At 42.6% G+C, this 22,526-nt stretch overlaps 1 protein-coding gene across 1 annotated transcript in view; it reads right to left on the reverse strand.

Annotated features, from left to right (window-relative positions):
• The window catches only part of SLC7A10 (solute carrier family 7 member 10), a 521,979-nt gene that overhangs the window by 160,944 nt on the left and 338,509 nt on the right, over positions 1 to 22,526 (reverse strand). The window contains exon 4 of the mRNA XM_086945141.1: positions 13,362 to 13,487. Coding sequence (XP_086801267.1) covers positions 13,362 to 13,487 — 126 coding nt within the window. The remainder of the gene's footprint in view (positions 1 to 13,361; positions 13,488 to 22,526) is intronic.

Here is a 22,526-nt window from a genome sequence, read left to right on the forward strand (position 1 = left end):
ATAGGATAGGAGTTAGAATCAAAGGGCACAAAATGTGGGACTTACCTGGTGCAAGAAAAGGGGCTGGTATAACTAGCCCCCAACATACTGTAAATCCTGCTGAGGAGCCGAAGGTGAAAGCCCATGCTGCACTAGCAGAGAGTCTGTTTGGACAAGGAGACAAACTGGCAAGATGGTAACAAGACAGGAACCCCTATCAGTAGGTAAGAGAACAAGAGAACCAAACGAGGGAGAAATCAACTAAAGTTAGTGGGTAAAACAAGCTGAGTGCAACGTGTAGTAATTTGCGAAGCATGGCACCAACTGCTGTTGCCAGAGAAGTGAACTCTATACAGGTGGATCGGAAATACCCAGATTGCCACTACTGATCTGGAAGTTTGCCTGATTGTGCTGGTCCTATAGTGGCTGTGGCTGTGCGTGTTAGTGAGAAATCTAGTCTTTCGGGTACAAATGTTTATGTTTCACTGTCGTTGTAACCTTAGTTTGTGAGGCTTGATAGCAGAGTTTGACGTCAGGGAGAGCTCAACCTACTCTCCATAGACATTTACGGGCTAGGCAAGAAGATTTCAAAGTCGTAACAACATTTTATATTACTTTCTATATTATATTTAAGAATTTAAGTTTGATGTATATTGGGAAGGCCTGAAAAGGAAAGTTGAACTGAAGGAGAGCTACAACTTTCATAGCATGAATCTAGTCAATTTAAGTCAGGAATAGGGAGTTCCACTTTCTGAATTCTTATTGAACACATGGACTAGAGTGCACATGGGTATAGTCACTGATGCTTTTGAACATTTCCCTAATGATCTTCATGAATTAATTTCACCTGTTATGTTAACTTGTGTGTTAACTAAGCCTTAAGCCAAAATCTTAGCACAAATCCTAGCATCACATTTCAGTAAAGATAAGGAGTGGTAAGAGAAATATTGATGTGGATCTTTTACCAGCTTTTTGAAAACTATGATCAATGCAGAGTAACATGAATGGCGAGCTACAGCCAAGGGAAACATCTTATTAAATAAAGTATCAAACTGAGGAATAAACCCCTCCAGAAATATGTATACATTTCGACGGAAATTACCTTCCCATTTGCCTTTTTAACTAGGGTCATATGCATTTCTTCCTTTGTTATGGTGGCAGTTACAAAAAAAGAATAATCTTCATATGACCCCGTTGTGTGAGGTATCATTTATGAAACTCTCTGAGATGACACTTACTGCCATTAAAACTTTTTAGTAGATCTTCAAAGCACCCAGTATATTGTTGGTGCCAATAAGTCATTACAAGTGATCTCCTTAATTCACAAACATACCTGTTGTATTTATTGTAGCCATGCAAGTTGATATTATCTTTTCTCCACTATCTTAAATGTTCTAATGTCTTTCTACAGCCAATTTCTCATCATTGTTAAAGATCATAAAGTTCAGTTATTTTACCTCTAATGGGTCTTGCCTGTTCGTCATCTAAATGGAAACCAAGATCTCTCCCTGCCAAGGGCTACTGAAAGAACACCAAGATTTTTACTGGTTGCTATATACTAGCTGGCACTCAATGAGTTATTTAGATCTTAGTCTTTCAGTTAACCGAGTCATCATTTGGGAACAAGCTGATCTGATTTAAGTCTGCCATAAATGTGATCACATATTTGCTGCTCCCGGCCCCTCCACATTCCCCAGAAATTCTAGGTTATTTCTCCATGCTCAATCCTCTAAGCTTTCCATCATAGTCTTCATAGGTTTCATATTACTTTTGTTTTTCATTAGTGTGGTTTCTTGCTTCCTCATCTCCTAATTTAACTTTTTATGAGCAACTTTGAGCTTCTGTAGCTACATCCTAAATCCCTCCACCTTACTAACAACCTGTGCCATAGATTGCTGGATCATGCTAAATTTAGAGGCTGTAGAAGAAAGCTCTTTTTGATTGTCATTACCATTTGGATAAGCATCTTTGTGATGAAATCCGGAAGCAGTGGTAACTCTTTAGCTCTCTCAGTTTTGAATGTCCCTTTGTTGTCAAAGCACCTCAACACTGACATCTACTCCATTAGCTTTGTGAGTAGCTTGTAAACTTTAAAACGATTGAGGCCATAGTCTCTCAACATATCTTCCCCTGAAAGTTTCTTCATTCATCCCAGGAGCTTCCCTATTGACTGCTCCCTGTAATGACCTGACTGGAGCTTGTAGGAACAGATATAATCTTATCATTCTGAGGCCCACCAATGGTTGTGGCTGATTGGTCTCATGATGGCCCCAGTGGAGCTCTATCCATAAGTATATTAGGTGGTTGAGTATTATCCTTATCTTCTCTCCTCTCATGTGTAGCATGACTGAAGGTCCAAGTCTGTGATCTTCTTGTTGAATATTATTGGAAATCTTCTTTATTTTCATCTTGAGGCTATAGTTTAGGTCACAGATAAAGTCATAGATATTATAACAAGTATGATAGGGGTCTTTCAGGACATAATACTCAAATAATGGCATTTTAAAGTGACTTTCATAAGGATGTGGGTGGAACTCCTTGAGGGCAGGGTCCCTTCCCCTCACCATATATTGCAAACACATTTTCACATATTGTAAAACACACACGCTTATATAATTCTTTTTTATTTTAATTTAATAGATATCAGGTGTATACAAAAATAATTTTCCAATTAAAACAGATGTTCCAATGCAGTACCAATCCATCTACAAAAAATGTAATAACAGTTCATCATAAAAATCCATAAATACATTAATACGCCATGATTAAATATGGGTCGGAATTTATCCACGGAATAAAAGAGCAGGGTATCCATCAATGACTACATACTACCATCCCTACAGCTCGAAAGGGGGGCCCAGATCTTTTGCCCCAGCTCCCTCATTCTTCTACCCCTACGGGAGTACAAGGATGCTTCCATATTGTGGATGACAAGCAATCTAGATAGCCACATCTGGAAAGAGGGTGCCGAGGAATCCTTCCACCGTGCAGCCACAAGTATTTTTAAAACTGCTATACAAATAAAAACAAAAGCTTCCTCCTCCTTTTTCAATCTTAACTTAGAATCCATTTCAAATATCATCAATACCGGGGATAGGGTGATCTTAATCCCTAGCAGCCCCTCCCAAAATTTTTCAATCTCCGTGCCAAGTTTGTTCAGTGCACTGCAATCATAAAACATGAGGACTAAATTTGCCGGTCCTAAGGAACACCGTGGGCACCTATCGTCATCTCTTTCCCCCCACTCAAACAGCTTGGCTGGAGTAAAATATAGCTTATACAGCGTCTTATAATGTTGTGCCCTAAGGTTTGAGGAGCAGAATATATTACTAGCCATTCTGCAAATCCACATCTGGGTCCCCTAACGTCAGCGCCCAGGAAGCCTCCACCTTCTCCATATCGTCTTGCAGTGTATCAGATAGAGCCCCATATATCGTGCCGATCCTGGTACCAGCCCCTAGAACATAATTGATGATCTTGATCCTTCCACCTGGGTTAATACGGGGTCTGATGGACATTAGGGTTTGAAATATTTGCATGTACTTAAAACTATGTTTACCCTCAACCCCAAATTTCTGTTGGAGCTTCATAAAGCTCATCGGGACAGTGCCTACCCAAAAATACCCTATTCTGCTAATTCCTTGCAATTCCCAAGCAACCCACCCTCCATCACTACTCAGATGACGAAAGAGTTTTGACTTCCAGAGTGACGTATAATAATTATATCTCGGAATTCCTAGCGCCTTCCTGACCACTTACTACACCCCCCAAACACTATCCAACACCTTATATATATTTTTATTATATTATCAGCGGTCAGTGTTACGGAGCAAGAACCCTACTGCTTCTTTCCACAACAACAAATCATAAATAGAGGGGGGATAGGTACTTACAGATTGGCTATCAGGATAACCAGAGATGTTGTCCATAAGTATCGCCATTTGGCTAAACAGAGAGGCCACTAAGTAATACCTAATATTTGTTGCCCCCCAAACCTCCTCTTTCTTGCGGCAACAACAAATATTTTAGGGATCTTCTTATCTTTCCATGCTGCCATAAAAAGTTGCTAAATGCTGATTCCATAGATTTTAACACATTTTCCCCTACCATAAGCGGGATCTATCGAAAAAGATACAGCAATTTCGGAAGCATGGTCATTTTTAAGACATTAATTCTCCTATTAATGAAAGATGAATAACATCTATCCTCTTTAGCTCCGATATAATTCAGTCAGCCAACGGCTCATAATTTTCTTTAATTATAGACTCCATTGAAGAGCTGATTCTAACTCCCAAGTAGATTTCCGAATCTGTATATCTACCATCCCGCTGTACGATGTTATTTGAGCAGACTATCTGGGTCTTTTTTTCATTAAGTAGATACCCGGAACAACAGCCAAATTCTTAGGTAATTGCCTTCAGAGCGGACATAGCAGTATCAGGGTCTCTAGTTATAACTGCTATGTCATCCGCATAGGCTAACACTTTTGTTTCAAATCCATTCTGTACCACTGCTTTAATGTCCCAACATCCCAGAATCTTTCTTATTAACAGATCTATATATAGAGCAAATAAAATTGGGGAAAAAAGGCACCCTTGACTGGTCCCCCGGGAGATGAAAACTCTGTCTGAACCACCACCCATTAACTGAACTCTGGCATATGGGTCGGTATACATTGCCTTAATGGCCTTAATTATTTTAGGGCCTAAGCCCCTCCGTTCAAATATCCCCCATAAATACATCCAAGTAACACGGTCAAAGGCTTTTTCGGCATTGAGAAGGATCATGGCGATCCGACCCCCCCGAGGCAGCAAGTGCATCAAACAGCGTGATAGCATGCCTTATATGGTCCGTTGTTCCCCGACCCGGGATAAACCCATGCTGCCAAGGGGAGACCAAACCACCAATGACCCCCCCAGCCTATTAGCTAAGACCTTCGAATACATTTTAGTGTCTGCATTTATGAGGGATATTGGATGGTACGACCCGGGGTCCTCCTTAACTTTACCCTTTTTATTGAAGATTATGATATTCGTCTCTTTCCATAAATCTGGAATTACACCAGAACATGAAATACCACTAAATAGGTCCAATAATATTGGGGTCAGAACTTCCTGCAGACTCTTATACACTTCAGCTGGGATATTATCTGGCCCAGCGGCCTTGCCAGCTGGCGAGTTCTGCAGTGACATTACCACTTCATTCAATTCAATGTCCCTATCTAATATATTTCTCTCTTCATAAGTCAAAGGGGGTCCACAATCCTCAAATGCTAAACTGAGGGATCTGCCCTAGTCTCCTCTTGATACAGTTTTTGGTAGAATTCCATAAATATCCTTCTGATGTTCTGTATATTCTTGATTATTAACCTGTATTCTACCTATCAGATGTTTACTAAACCCCTGCCTAACCCTTAATGCTAATAGCTTAGCAGCCTGTTCCCCAGTCTTGTACATTCTTCCCTTATGCACCTGGTAGTCATCAGCACTTTTCTGAGCATCCACCATATAAATTTCCGCCCTTAGCGCTGGGATCTTGCATAGGCTTTCATTTGCATCTTTCCAGACTGCAATATCTCTTACATGTTGTTCCTCTCCCAATACTAGTTGAGCCACTATTGTCTTGTGTACTTCCCGAGCTTTTTTCCTTTGGCTAGCAGAGAAACTGATTACCTCCCCTCTTAATGCTGCCTTGAAGGCGTCCCAAACAGAAATACGAGAAGCACTATACCTGTTCATATCGAAATAGCCCTGGGTCCAGTTCTTAATATGGTTCACAAATTCAGGGTCTAGCAATAGTCTCCTCTCAAACGTCCACCTATAGGGGGGATTTCCTACATTCACCATCTCATATTCTAGAATCAATGGGCTATGATCTGATATTACCTTCAGCATTTTACGAATCCCTATCCTTCCTGCCTCAGTATGTGACATGAAAAAATAATCCAGTTTGGTGTATTTTTTGTAGGGGCATGAAAAATAAGTAAAGCCTGGATTCGATGGTTCCTTAAACCCCCAAACATCCAGCAAATTGTGCGTGTTAATTAAGGCGGACAAAGCTCTAAACACCTTAGGTTTACGCCCTACATAAACCACATTATTATCTCCACTAGTAAAAACTGCAGATATATTAAGGTCACCGCAAACTATAAGAGGATACGGCCAATTCAATAATTCCATCTCCAGTTTATCAAATAAGTCAGGTTCGTCCTCATTGGACCAATAAACTGTACACAATGTGATCCCTATCTTAAGTTCGACTATAGCCCACCTCCCCCAAGCATTAGATATAGAGCGTTTACATCCACCCAGATTATTTGTAACCAATACGGCCACCCCCCCCCTGACCACAGATGTTTGCGTAGAGCACCCCCCAAGATCGAAACCCTTAATATTTAACAGATGTTTCTTGGACCAGGGCAAGTGCGTTTCCTGAATGCAAAGAACGCCCAAGTGGTTCACATCTGCAAAATGTCCTAATTTCTGACTTTTAAGCCCGTCATTCAGACCCCCTACATTTAAAGAGCAGATCCTAAGTTTTCTCATCATTCCTTAGCTCAAGAGATGACCCTCCATACATTGGAACTGTGACAATAATACACCTGAATCTATTGCGTTTTTCTCTTTTTACCCCCAACTGCCCACCCAACCCGCCCCCAAAAGTGGGACTCCTCCAACTTCCATTGTATGTCCTTGATCTGGGCATAATGGGTCTCCACCATCGTAACTGCTTTGTCAGCATCAGTTTCGGCACCCATCACCATTTCCTCCAGGTTTGCAACTCTTTCCCCCATATTGGAAAATGCCTTTGATAGTTTTCTGACCACGCCCAGCATTTTCCTCATCTCAGCCTGCATTTTTCTCCTATCTTGGCGTGCCTCATCACTATGGGCAAGTATAGCCTGATGGATGGTATTGAGCTAGGGGGATCTTCGGGTCTCAACTGGGAGGTTGATTTACCACAGGCGCCTGAAAGTGGGGTGGTCGCAGAATAGTCCCATGAGAGACCTTTTCTCCCCTCTTTTTCCCTTCCCATTTGGCCTGGTACTTTTTTAGTAGTTGAAAATAATTCCTCCTCGCTCTCCTCCAAGTCTGATTCCAGGCTACTAGCCCCCTGCGAAGTACTTAAAACATCATCAGACCACTCAGCTTACTCCGTCAGGGAAAAAAAAACAGTCACTTGGCTCCCTCTCTTCTTACAAACTGTTTTTATCCTCCAGCGAACACTTGTCTTCTAGTGTACCAGATGCTTTTTGACTGTCTATATTATTCTCAACCTCTTGAGTTACTGGCATACTGATAGACTCTGGTGCTAGATTAGTACGGATCTCAGTGCCCTCAACACTCTTATTACTGCCTTCATTATTAATTGGTGGGGTATTCAAATATCCGTTTTTTACACCCTGGCTGGTTACAGGACTCTGTTCCTGGAGCGCCACTCGCCCCTTAGCACCCCCATAGCATCAGGGAGACCCGTACCCGACAAGCTCTCTCTGACCCGGGTTGCCTGAGCTGCTTTGATTAATACTTCGGGGCTTTCCGCAATATCCTTCCGAGCTCCCACTCCGCTTCCAACACCGTCACCAGTGTTTTCAGCCGACAAACTCACAGCACTGATACTCAATGTGGCCGCTGATTCTCTTCCTCGCTGCAGCAGGTCTACCACTGTAGGTCCAGCCAGCTTGTTTTTCATGGTGCCTGTATTCGTGGATCCGTTCTTCCCTCTCCTTATCTCCATCAGGCATGGTTTTTGTGCTTGTCCAGGAGAGTTTTCGGTGGGGGCCGGGCCGCTCTCACCAGAGGGGAGAGAAGCCTCGCTCTGCGAGCAGCTGCCGTTGCTGCCACTTTGGCTGCTGCTCCACTCTGCACTCCTTCGGTGCCATGACGAAATCCTTCCTCAGACAGAGGACAAGCAGGCGTCACAGGTAAGACTCCACGCAACGTCTCATCAAAGAGGCAATTCCCAAATTTTGAAGCCAGGGGCCTTTACGGCAAAGCAGCATTCATAGCGCGCGGGGGGGGCAGAGACAAGGTCCGACGCGGGGGTGCACTCTGTTCTTCAAACCCACACCAGCCACATCAGAGCAACCGGACCGCTACCTCCTAGCTCCGCTAGCGTCCACCTATGCGGGCGCCATCTTGCTCTCCCGAAGCCCACGCTTATATAATTCTATACTAGAATTACTGTATTCATCATAGTGTGTAGAAAAAAGAAAATGTTGGAAATACAGTTTGTGGTAAGGTATTCTGTGTTCTTCATTTGATGCAATGACAGCCAACACATGTTTTGCCTCATAACAGCACACAAGCCAGGGTCCTTTTCAAGGCTTTCAGGTTCACTTGTCACGTGGCTAAGTTGGGCCCAGAAAGAAACACTGCCATTTTACATGTACACATTTCTTAAGTCGCCTTCTTTTCTAAACAATAACTGATACATGTGCTTGTGTGACAATGCAGAATTAGTTTCTCTGAAACCATATTGCTTACAATTTTACTTCGTAAGTACACTATCACGATGCCTTGAATATTGAGTACAAGGCCTTAGCACACATTGTACAAATTTTGTTGTTTGTTATTCGTCCATGAGGCTAAATGGCTATCACAAAGAAAATAAACATTGTTGGCCCTGCTGAGGCCTCGACAGGGAAGCACGCATTTCCTTGCTCAAATTAGAGGAGCACTCTGCTGTTATTGCAAGGTCGTTGCTGTGTCTGAGTCTTAGCCAAGCTAAATCCTGTTTACCCTTTGCGAGGTGGGATGTCCAACACGTGACCAAGATGGGGACCTATATACCTTGCCTTCAGGTAATGGAGACTTAGATCATCCTGTAGGGATTTCTTGGTGGAACACCCGCCCTAGGCAACTAGGTTAGGGAGCACATAGTAGGAGTACACTATACCCAGTACTTATATGCCAGCATACATACATTGTTTTACCACAATGGTGGAATCTTTCATTCTTTTCACTGTCCTTATATTGCTAATCACTTTTATCTGCTTCTGCCTATTAATCATGGCAGTGCATACATTTTATGCAAGAATCACAATGGTTCAATAAATATTGAAGATGCCCCTTTGTGTATCTCTCTGAGTGAGAATGAGTGACTGAGAGAAAAGGATCTAGATCTGGTATGATTCCTTTTGGAGTCAGTTGTCATATTCTGAGGTTACCTAAACCATTTATTACCTTGCCAGATATAGGGGTACTTATGGTGGCACTGAGAGCCAGCAGGTCTATAGGCCAACATATCCTGAGGGGGGAGTGAGGAATCGTTCTGGCACCATCTCGACATAGAACAGTTCCTACTGAGTAAGTGGAAACCGTACACCATATTTATCAGGGTCAAATAACCTTGACTGTCGCAGGAATCAATTTAAAGTCCTGATTGTAAAACTGTAAGGACTAGTGTCCCAGGCCACAGGTGACTCAACTTCTCTCCATGTTAGACGGACTGAGCGGAGATGGTACTGGAACTACATCCTTCTTGTAAGGGGTATTAAGTGGCACAACTTTCTTCCTTTACAGAATCTACAGTCTTACACTCCAGATTTTCAATTGACTTCTAAGACAATCAAGGGTATTTGACCCCAAACAGAAATACCTGAAAGCCTTGAAAAGGCCCCAGGCCTGTGTGCCCATAGATTTCTGTGTTTAAAAACTGAACCTAACTATAAGTTGTTTTTAATTCTATTTCCTAACTATAACGTCCCTGTAACCTTTGTTTGTTTCAGTGAATTTCGACAGTCTTTTTAATGCAAAGTAATATTTAATTACCATATGTTAAACCAACCGCTGCTGCATACTGCATGTGTAGTGGGGGTTGACCACAAGGCCTAGCCATGTGGCCAGCCCCCCCAAATGTGGCCCGCCCCCCGAAGACAGCCAACCTGTGCGCCCCCACCCTGGGCTGTAGTATGTATGAGTGGGTCTGTGGGTGGCTGTATGGGTCAAGGAGTGTGTGTGTGTGTGTGTGTAGCTGTATGGGTCTGTGAGTGGGTGTGTGAATGGTTTTATGGGTCTGTGAGTGGTTCTGTGGGTGTGTGAGTGGTTTTGTGGGTGTGTGAGTGGTTTTATGGGTGTGTGAATTTTTGTGGCTGCCTGAGTCTATGAGTGGGTTTGTGAGTATTTGAATGGGGGTGTGAGGGAGTGTGTGAGTGGATGTACTTTTTTCATTGGCCCCTGGATCTGTGGCTCCTCGTGGGTGTAAAGAAAAAAGCTTTTCGGCAACTTCCTGCACTTATCCCTCTACCACACACATGGTGGCAGGGTATCTCTACCCTGACCTCTTCTATTTTCACTTTTATTTTCTGGCCCGGACCATGTCTCAATATGTAAAATGGTAGCTGCAACTTTCCTCTCAGACTTCGGCCGGCCAATCACAGCACTGCTATTGGCGCATGGATCCGCTGACCTGCCGCGGTGGATTCACGCCCGTATATATCTATAAATATTTTTCTTTAATAACTCTAAAACTACTGAACAGATTCACACCAAATTATAAAAAGAGATCTTTCTGGACCAAGATCTAGCTTTCTGCCTAATTTGGTGTAATTCTGTTCAGCCGTTCGGACTGTCGTCATGTCTAAAATCCCTTGTGGAAAACGAGATTTGGGTCCCCCTTAGTCTCAGCTTTGCTTGATGACTCAAACCGAAACTTTCAAGAAAGCAGCAGAGGTGAGTGGCAAACAACTTTTGAGAATTTTGTAAAGATTCATCTATCACGCCAAAGTTATTATCAAAACCCAAAACACTTTGTCTATGGAAAGTAGGTCCTAACTATAACTATCTACTGGCAACTGCCTGCAAGTTTGACATATATATATATATATATTTCAAGGAGATCCGAATCTAGTGCAGAGTTTCGAGGCTGCAGAAACAGATACGGGCCCAAAGTAGGTGCAAAATTAATTCTTTATTGTTGGTGCTTTCAAATCACCGTGACACATTTCGCGCTTCCCTGAGCGCTTGATCACATGACACAGTATATCGGCAGGGTATTGGTTTAAGTAGTCACATTGAGCAGTCACATGTTACAGCCTAAATTGCATATAGACATAGAAGAGTTTTGTAGTTTAAATAAACTACAAGCAATTATTCGAGTGTAAAAGACAATTCATCAAATAAAATACAATTTGGCTGTAGCTATATATATATATATATATATATATATATATATATATATATATATATAGAGAGAGAGAGAGAGAGAGAGAGAGAAAGAGAGAGAGAGAGAGAGAGAGAGAGAGAGAAAGGAAAAAGAGAGAGAGAGGAGAAGAGAGAGAGAGAGAGAGAGAGAGAGAGAGAGAGAGAGAGAGAGAGAGAGAGAGAGAGAGAGAGAAAGAGAGAGAGAAGCTTAGATTAGGAAAATAACCCACACTTACATTTGTTTTTTGGAAAAGGCCCCATTTTGGGTTATATAATACAGATCTCTTACTTTCTTGGGGGACAGCTTGGTCTAAAACATGTTCCTGGGGTGATCTGGTGAGTCAATTATTTTGTATTTAGACAACCCAGAACATTTTTTTAGGTCTCTTAAGGATTATGTAACGTGGTATACAAACAGTAATACAATACAGTAAAATCATGGACACATATGTCTGAGTTTGTCAGGGCCATCCCATCCTATGGTGTGCATAGTATAACTCTGTGTAATGCTCTGTGTAATGCTTGCTGCCCCTAAAAGTCAAGAGCCGGTGTTGCATAACATAGACCACCTTCTCCATTAAGAGAATGCTGGGCCTGGAATATTTCTATCATAGGAACATCCACTGGGCCAAGCTGGAATCCCCTTCTTTACATCTAGCAGATTGCAAAGGAAAATAGTTGCTTTTGTCAGATTGCAACCTCAGACAGCACATGCTCCTCTTTGTACAGGGTTGGAATCCAGAACATGGTGTCAAAATACTATTTTCTAATTATGGGTGTCACAAATGCAAGTGTAGCCTCATCCCTGCCCCCTGCTGTCAGCTAAAGAAGAAAACTGAAGAGACGTGAATCGAAGAAATAGCCAGTATTTGGTTGGAGGACTTCATAAGAAAGATGCATATTATGTGCTCGATATCTCTAATACCATGGAATCTGATCCACTGAGAATTTTATGGAATCTTTGTTACTCATAGATCAAACTATACCTGGATATAGAAGTAATGATCCAAATTGGTGCCTTCCACAATTTCAAATATTACATCTGCTCTCACTGGTTGATTGACCTGACCCAGCGGTCACTGTTTGTGAATGCATGTTGGCCCTTTTTTGACCTAAAGGAGAAGGAAGCAGACTGTTCTAAATGCTAAGAACCTGATTTGCATTTGATCAACAACTATAGGCCCATCTACATCAGGTGCAGCCACAAGGGCCACTGAAGAGAGAAGTGTGGCCTAAGAACCCAAAATCTCAATCAACAAGAGTAGTGCATTCAATGCTCTCCATATGACACCCCGAGAGAGCGGAACATGAACCCATTGTGCCATGCCACCAGCAAAAGTCCAAGAAGGAACAGTTCAAGTAGCCTTTGGGCATACCTGTTCCATTGAGTATTGCCTGAGGAACTGCTCCTTCGCCTGGGAGTGCCACCCCCATTAAGTGAGCTTGTAGGTTGTGGAGCTTGCCTCATTCTCCTTGTGGAGCCTTGGTGCTGCCCTGCCAAACTGAAAAGGCTTCACCACCTCAGAGAGCATGCACCCTCACCATCTGTTGTTGAACCTGGGCCTTTCCCCTTGTGATCAGTTTGCCCTGTGTGCTGAGGCCTCACTGCACACTGTTGCCTGAGAGAACCATTCTAAGGACTTTCCTGCACCTGATGGAGTCCAGTGGTTGCACAGCAAACCAACTGTGCCACCATGCTTCCATTATAAAGTAGTGTGACTTGCTGACTAATTGACTAGTCTTTGTGAATGGATCACTCTACATGTTTTCCTTAAGTAAGCATATCTTACTCTTGAGTTTTATCAGTAAGTGACAAAAAAGTCTTAATGAATAAGGCCTGACTATTTAGGTGTAGTTTATATACAAAGATTAGTAAGCCGCAACTACTCCGAAAACGTTTTGTAAATTAGCCCCTGAATGTAGCAATGAAGTGATAGGCTTGCATCTTTCCTAACTTTGTAGCCAGGGCTTAAAATAAAGTTGTTTATTCATTTTTGATAACCACAGTCCCAAACAGTGTGCTTCGCTATAAAACTATTTCTATGCCCTTAAGCAGCAATAAGTTGCTTTTAAATTCTTGACTACCTCCTCTTTCGCCTAGCTTCTGTATTCAGTAATCTTACCAGTAAATATCTTTCATTTTGTAAAAACAAAGAGCAAATCTAATGTTAGAAATAATAGAATTATAATGTAATATATGAACAGAGCAAAGGTCCTAGTTGTATGGGTTAGTAGTACCTTTAAAGATCTGCATCAATCCCACAGCGATGATGAGGGCGAGGGCCAATAGTTTTCCGGCTGTGAATATATCTTGAATGCGAGTAGCCCATCGAACGCTGGAGCTATTCACCCAGGTCAGAAGTACTGCATGGAGAAGAAGAATATTCAATAGAGCAGGGTGGAGTGTATGCAATTTACAGTAGAAAAATGTGACAAATGCTTCCAGATGGAGCATTAAACAAATTGGCTATAAAACACAGAACCATTCACATAGCAAGATTTGCTTAGGCCTGCTTCTTCCACACTCATAGCTCACTGCCCAACCAATCAGTGAAAAAAGTAACAATAACTGCACGATCAATAATAGACCATATAAAGTTTGCTAAAGCAGAAAAAGGCCAATTTTATTTATTAACTTGGGCACTGGCATAATATGCCATTTGTCTTGATATTCCTTCTGTTCATCCTTGTTGTGCCACAACTGCAGTCATCTTCCACTTGAAAAGTGATCATATACCAAAACAAAGCATCGAATAAACAGGCACAATACCAATTCTAGGCACAGATATGTAGGAACAGCTCTAAATGCTTTAGACAAATCGCTAAGTGATTAGGCACAACCTCCAAATACAAAACACAGCACTAGTGCCCAGCCCCAACGCCTACTGCCCAGGTGGAACTATCAGTGCACATATACAGCTTCAAACGCAGACACCATTATTGCAAATCACAGCCAAACACAGAGTAGGGAGAGCATAAGCAGCAGCAGAGTAAGTGAAGTGGGCACAAATGCCCAAATAAATATAAAATGAATAAAAGTTATTCTCTATGGAAGTCCGTCTCTTTGGTAGCTTTGTAACTCAGTGAACAAACAAGGGGTAGGGATCCAAATTGAGTGGGAGATCAGCAAGAATAGGTTGTAGAGAGAAGGAATAAGTGTGACTTTAGTTGTTTCAAGAACTTGATGAGGGTTGTCAGAGTTCTGAAATGTGCTGTTCCACACCAATGTTGCAGCCCCTGAACAAGATCTGTTTTGGTTATGAGCCTTTCAGAATTCGGAGACTTCAATTCCCAGTTCATTTCCGCTGAGGAGATTTCTTTGGTCTCTGATATGAGAATAAGAGTTGTAAGTGGGATTCTTAGCCCTTATTGCATCGTAAGACAGTCAGCACAGATTTAGATTCATCCTCACTTTTAGCGGTGACCAGTATAGGTCACAAAGTATGGGGAGATGTTGCTGATCTTTCTTGAATACATTGCTAGCCTAGTTGCTGAGTGCTGTACTGCCTTTAGTGGGGCAGTATATGATTGAGAGATACCTGGCAGAACAAAATGTCTAAAGTCTAGCCTACAAATCACAAAGACATGAACTGCAGTTTTCATTTGATCTTTTGGGAATGATGTATCTACTTTTTTGACACAATAGTGATAAAGAAATGCTGGTCTTGGCCACATTGTTCATGTGAGGCGTAAGAATGAGTGAGGAATCGAAAGTCCAAAGATGTAATATTTGGTTTGCAGGTAGGGGGAAGCCATCCATTTTCGTGTAATCAAAAAGATTGGCATCCAGCTTACCCCTTGGTGGGGTGAACGTGGGGATTGGTAAACATTCAGCCTTATTTGAAATCATTAGGAGAAATTGTGTCGACATCCAGCCTTCGATTGAACGAAGGTATAAGTGGGCTGGTATCTGAGATGGTGGAGGTTTTGAGGTAACTTTGTGTGTTGTTCGAATATTAATGGGAGGACACGCCTGCCTGGCTAAGGATCACACTTAGTGACTCAAGGTCTGAGGTAAAAAGAGTAGGTGGGGCATAGATGCTTGGGGAACCCCAAACAACACCTCATTTGCTGAAAATGTATTTTTTACATACAATTAAACTTAGACAGTGCAAAAGTACATTGCATATGCATCTCATGGTACATTGGTAAAATGTTCTAAAACATTCTAAACTTACAAAAAGTAATGAGATTTGTGCATGCTATAGTGCCAAAGGAGCATTCTGTTTTGTTACCCACTAACAATGCTGGCAGATCCTATAGAATCATGCAACCTTGTAAAATCTGAAAAAATTGAAAAATGAAATGTGTTATTAAAAAAGAAGTGGAGACCTTTGTTGGGAAGTGGAGAATCAAGAAAAGAATGAAATACTACTCAGCATGAAACCAATATTTTCTGGTCAATATCAATCAAGGGTATGATGTTTATAAAAGTATTTGCACTGAATCACTCTCCGAGTTGGAATAGAGGAATGGGAGAGTCCTTTGATGTTGCAAAGATTCTGCACCCATTCATTTAGATAAACGTAAGCATTGTTTTTTGAGTCGGATTTACAAAAAACTGAAAGTGAGACTTGTAGAGTTGCACCTGAATTTAGGAATGGGTTTTCACAGTTCTGGAATCCTCAAAGAATTTCTGGAACTTTTACAGCCATAGCTTTCAAAACTCAATCATAAGTAGTTACCTATGTGCAAACATATATAGTGGACAATTATTGTGAAAATGCTTGCCAAAAGGGCATTTGCACATGCTTTTTGATCCATGAAGAAAATATTTCCCCGTATGTAGAAACTAATTCTCTAACACCTCCACCAATTTTGGGGGTGTCCCTTTCTCAGTTAGGGGTAATCTGCAACCATTTACAGGATGGGTATAAGCTGAGAAGAGGTTTGTGAATGCCATCAAAGTACCAGGTTTATGGACCTTCATGAACTGCCCTGTGCATCAATGCCCTGAAAAGGACTAGATAACAGCTTTCAAAACCCAGGCCATGCAAATCTGAGTACTGTAAGTGAAAAATTATAGTTACTCTTAGTTATATGATCATGCAGTCTATTTGCGAGATGTAATGCATATTTCTCCTTGACATCAATTAGCAATTTGTGTGTGCGAAAACATAGCAGCTGAAAAACAGTCACACATACACACACCCTCTCTCTCTCTCTCTCTCTCTCTCTTTCTCTCTCTCTCTATTTCTCAACTTTCACACACAAATTTTCAGTTCTCACATTCTATTTGTCAACTCTTTGTCACCTGGCAAGATTTGACAGTCCTTTATATACAAGACATTCTACAAGAGATATATTTTATGGGACAGAGCAAATACTACGACCGCCAAACAATTTGTTGCCTTTGCAATGCGGGCGAAACAACAAATGGGTCTGAACCAAGCATTGCCTTTGCAACGCAAGTCAATGACCTGCGCTAGGTAAAGTGGCGTTGGACTTTAAATTCCAGCGCTTTCCCTGCTGTTGCAGGGACTGGAGTTGGAATAGAAAATTATACTATTCCAAAGTTCAGCAACCCCCTAAGGCAAGTTGTTGTAACAACTTGTGTTGTAAATGGAATGATAGTTCAGGCACATTCGTTGTTCCGAAAAAGAAAAGTGTGGTTGTCTCATACAATCTTTGAGTATTGTGGCTCAAGTTTGTCAGGAGAGATAGGTAGGACTAAACGAAATTTGGAAAAGCTCTCCTTTAGGTAAAGTTTAACCACAGTGAGACCAACTTATTCATCTAGATATTGTTCTAATGAAGTAAGATGCCAAATTCCATGACATCCATCAGTGCGTAAAAAGTCCATGATAATCTTGATATGCATCACAACTAATTGCTAGGTTTCTGTGAATTTTATTTGTTTGAAAATTACTTCAATGTCACAATTAAAACTGCATTCTGTAGCGGGGGAAGCAGTACTGTATGACCAGCAAGAGGACTACAGTAACGCGGGGGGTAGTAATGTATGGATTACGGACTTTAACAGGTAAGTAAACATATAAATAAATAAAACAAATTTCATTGCGGGCACTGCATCGCATTTGGTGATGCAGTGCACACAATTAAATTAGTTTTATTTATTTATATGTTTACTTACCTGTTAAAGTCCGTAATCCATACATTACTACCCCCCACCCTGCCCCTCCCCCTCCCCACCCTGCAGTTACACCTACTACCGGCCGCGGCGGCATTAACAACTGTTTATGCTCTACATAACAAAAACATTTCTTCAACATTTTCAACTTGTAGTGTTTTCTAAGAGCTAAATATTTATATCAATGTTATGGCCATATCTACAAATTTGACTCTGGCCATCTGTGCAACATGTACTGCAAAATGTGTCAGATGGGTGTTTATTGGACTTAGGGAAAAAACGTATAGTGCCATCAATGTAATGTAGTCTGGGAGTCATAAAAATGTGTAATCAAACACCAACAGATTGCAAGTGCACGCCTAATTCATGGCCTCACCAAACAACATTGGTTGATTGGGGTGCTACATCAGGATAGATCACAAGTACAAATGGATGAACTATGTAATTCTCTTTTCTATAAGGAATGATCAATTTGATATGTGACCACTTATGATCCTGACCCAAAAACCACATAAATTAAAAAGTGTATTGTGCCATCAATGCAATGTAGTCTGGTAGTCATAAAAATGTGTAATCAAACACCAACAGATTGCAAGTGCACGCCTAATTCATGGCCTCACCAAAAAACATTGGTTGATGTGGGTGCTACATCAGGATAGATCACAAGTACAAATGGATGAACTGTATAATTCTCTTTTCTATAAGGAATGATCAATTTGATATGTGACCTGACCAAAAAACCACAAAAATTGAAAAGTGTATTGTGGTTGATATAAATTGCATCTGGTGCACAGACCCAATAACATCCTTGCTCACCCCCTAGCATCTGATGAAAAATTGGAGTTTTTGCACTGTACTGTGTGAAATGTGTCATTGATACAGCCAGAATGTTAGGAACTACACACTACTAGCCTACCATGCAAAGGTTCATGAAAGTTTCTTCATGTTGCTTTAGCTTTCTACTAAATACATTAAAACAGAACTTATATTTCAGATTTGAAATGGATGCTGTACATGTTGATACCTCAATTTATAAAGTACAATGACCCCCTACTGTGTACCTGTGATACATAAGTACACTTGCAAAGGCTTTTGCTTTTCCATTTTATAATGGTCATTTTTCACATTTTGTTAAAACTTGATATTTTAAATGGGTGTAGTGATACAATGATTACACTTTTAGAACTTCTTTTAACCAACAGCAAAGCAACCAAGGGCAACAGTCAAAGTTAAACAAAAAAAGTGGATTATGATACTTGATCATATCTTAGTCACAAGGAATCTGAGTGCACTACTATTGCCTCTATTTGAGGAAGAAAATGTCCATTGTGCCACTTTTTTTTTAAGACTTGAGAGAATCAAAACAATGTGGGTTCTATTCCTTCTCTTGAACTTTGCAGTTCATATTTGCAGGCACTAGTGTGAAATATGGTTTTATGATATAGTACTTGTTAGAAATGGGGGTCTCTAGTTGACAGAGGTAGATACCTTTGTCCAAATAGGGACCCTTCTTCCTAGTCAGGATAAGGGAGTTACACTACTAAAATAACCCCTGCTCACCCCCTTGGTAGCTTGCCACAAACAGACAGGCTTATCTCAGAGGCAGTGTGTAAAGCATTTGTGAAAACATACAGTCATACAGGGACAACACTACAAATGGACACCAAACCAGTTTAGAAAAATAAGTAATCCTTACTGGACTTAACACCAAACCAAATGACAAAAATCTGCAATACTGTAATAAAAATATGACTTTAAAATGGTAGAAATAGCTAGAGGCATTGTATAAAACATTTGCACATAACCAAGAGTAATTCAGTGTAACCACTACAAAAGGAAACAACACCAGTTTAGAAAAATATCCAATATTTTTATATATTCAAGACAAGAGAAAAAATTATTAAAAAATCCCCAATACAGTACTAAGAAATTTTCAGTTATCAAAATCACCTTGAAATACAGTTCCTTGAAGTCAATAGCTCCGTCTGGGGCTATCACAGTGTCGTGAACAAACAAATCCAAACAGTTTTGGCTGACTGCGGTGTTGCCGGCCAGCTACTGTGTCTGGAAGACCCCCAAACAGTACCTTTAGAAATGGAGGTCAGGTCCTGCCTCGCATTTTATACCTCTTCCAGATGTTGCCTTTGAGCCCCCAGCCGGGTACCATACAGAAGCTGCAGGGACTGCTTACCAAAGTCTTATGGAATCACAAAGGTCCAAGGATTGCCTCCTCGGTGCTAATGGCCCCTAGAGCTAGCGGTGGGCTGGGCTTTCGCGCATTGCAAGCGTATTACCAGGCGGCCTGTCTGCGATTTATTCTCGAATGGAATAGGCCATACTCCAGTAAGCATTGGGTGTTTATGGATCAGGCGGTGGCGGCCTGCAATGTTTGGCGCGAGTTATGGCTCCCCGAAAACATAGCGCTTGGGGCTTATTCTCGTCCCCGGTGACGTCGCCGACTATGAAGGCGTGGAACCAATTGGCGAGGCGTAAATGCTGGACCACCTTCCCCTCGCCCTTGACGCCCATTGTCGATAACCCAGACTTCCCGCCTGGGTGCTCCTCCCCGATCTTTCAGCGCTGGAGGGAGTAAGGATGCAAGAGGGTGGGCCAACTCTTTGATCTGAATGGCTTAATCTCATTCCCCTCGCTCCGTCGGGACTACTTTTTCCTCTCCGATTCTGATGCCTTTCCCTACTCGCAAGTCGCACATGGGGTCACTCAGTCTCCTAACATTGCTGATATGTCCCGGCCACTGACGGCCCTGGAACATTGGGTGGTTTGAAAAAAGATGATCGCAAACTTATCTCTGACTTATATGCTAAGATCATTGCATGCCTTAAGGCTCCGCGAACTAAAGCGCAGGTTTGCTGGGAGACGGAGCTGGGACGCCCTTTGTCACATAAGGAGTGGGAAAAGGTGTTTTACCGGGCGCATCACTCCGCTGCCAATGTTGCAGGTGCTGAATCGGCCTACAAGGCAGTGGCATACAGGTACCATACCCCAGCGCGTATTAAGGCCTGGTACCCGAAATGCTCAGGCCTGTGCTGGCGGGGCTGTGGCGCGCCGGGCACCTTGACGCACCTGCTCTGGCACTGGCCAAAGCTAGAGCGCTACTGGAAGGTGATCCTCGATGATATAGATGACGCATTTCACATCACATTTCCCAGGGCTCCTGAACATGTGCTGCTAGGACTACCGCATGCGAAAGCGTTTCCTCTGCGTTCTCTGAGGGGTAAGCAGATTGCTCTGGCATTGTTAGCGGCTCGCTTAGTTATCCTTACGCATTGGCGATCCGCTGACCCTCCTGATCCGAGGGACTGGATTCGGGGGCTGTGGCATTCATTGGCGATGGAAAGACTTTCTTTGTGCATGGATGGCAGGGGGGAGGATTGTGCACAGCTGTGGGAACCATTCATTCACCTCCTATCTCGTGATCTGCGCAAGGTAACGTGTCCAAAGTATCTGCAGATCCTGCAACTTATCCCGGTGGTGCCCCAAGGGGTAGTCCAATAGATTCGAGGGCTTTGGGTTGTGCTGGGGGGCGGGTGTGATTTAGCGCGTGCAGGGGGAGTAGACGAGACTGATGCGGAGGGGGGTGGTGGGAGGAGGGGTGGGGTGGTGGTGGGGTGTGGGGTGGCGGGAGGGGTTCCTATTTTGTTTGCTGTTCCTGTTTTTATTCTTAAATGCAGTAAAACACTAAGCGGGCTGGCCCTTCCACCTGACATTGCATACACCCTCGCCGGGTCACCCCGGGGTGTAGACCCAAAGGCTGTGTTTAATTAATGTTTAGTATTACTTGATCTTGCTCTGCCGGCTGGTGGATGTAGGCAGCTGAGCTGTGTTCTGTGACGTTATACTGCTCAATAAAAATGATTGATTCTAGAAATGCAGGTCATCTAGGACCTCTCGATGAGCTTCTGGAAGCACGACGTCCCCAGGCATTGGTTCCGGACGTTGGTGGAGGAGTCAACGGGTCCTCGAAGTCACAGGGGTTGCAGATCGAACTCCTCATGGTTGAAGTCAGGAGGGCTGGTGTCGGCAGGTGGTGTGAAGAGCAGCGGTGCGGCGTGCATTGCCCTCAGGTGGCGGTGCGAGCAGCGGCACAGTGGCGCGTCAGATGGCGTCATCAGTAAGATCAGGGGCACGGTGCGAAGTGATGTGGTGCTCGTTGCGGTACTGGCGCTGGAGTCAATGGTACCTGCATTGGTAGGCCAGGGCTGCGGTACTGGATGAGGACGGTGCGTCGTGCAGCTTTACGAGCGGTTCCCTCGAACCACAGTGCAAGCTGCTGCATTGATTTTGGCATGGAGCGTCGTTGTCAGGGATACCAAGGCGGCAGCGTGAAGTGGGGTGATGCGGAGTGCAGTGCCCACAGGTTGTGGTGCAAGCAGTGGCTTGGTGGTGGTGTTAGAAGGCGTGGTCAGTGAGACCTGGGTTGCGGTGCGGCGTTGCCACGTGCTCTCAGCGGTGCCTTCAGGACATGGAGTCGGCAGCAGCATCATAGATGGCGTTGGGTCGCTTTTTCTTCTTTTGCAGCACAAAACACACTGGCCCCAGTGCTTAGGGTAGAAGAACTTGAAGTCTTTGCTGTTCCTGAGACTTCTTAAACAGGGGGCAAGCTCTACCTCAAGCTCTTGGAGAAACTCACAATGATGGACTGCAGGCCAACATAGCAAAGCACTAAAACAAAGTGGTAGTTCCTCCTCACAGCTTCTCCAGCTCTTCGCCAAGCATATTTTTTGAAACCAGAAAGCATATAGACCTAGTACCACCCAGTTTGAAAAGCAAACAAAACCATTATTTTATACTGATAGTTCAGTTTCTGACATACATTTCTACAAAGAAAGAAATGTTTTTTTAGCATGCTGTAGAAGGCACAAAACATCAGGTGGATATCCTATATAGATGGTGTACCAAGACTTGTATTTACCACTGATACATTCAGTGCTAGAGGCACAATTAATTTATAACCCAGTAGGGTATTAACTTTGAGTAGCATCCTCAACTGGCATTGGTAAATACACATGTGGTTTCCAACCACCACATTGATGTCAGAACCTTCTGGGAACATGAGCAACTATAGATGTTATGAAAATGACTTTTTTTTAAGAACATGGGTCTTCTAGAGTCTCCAGAGCCCTGCAATACTTTATTTCTCCAGTATTAGGGGTGTCTTTCATAGATTCACATGCTTGAATATTCCCCGTCGTCGAAGTGGGAGTCCCACGGTACATAAAATAGCAATAATGCTAATATATATATATATATATGTAATATCATAATACATAATAAAACAGAAAAAATATACA

This window comes from Lissotriton vulgaris, chromosome 12 (assembly GCF_964263255.1).
Source record: "Lissotriton vulgaris chromosome 12, aLisVul1.2, whole genome shotgun sequence".
Classification (NCBI taxonomy): Eukaryota; Metazoa; Chordata; class Amphibia; order Caudata; family Salamandridae; genus Lissotriton; species Lissotriton vulgaris.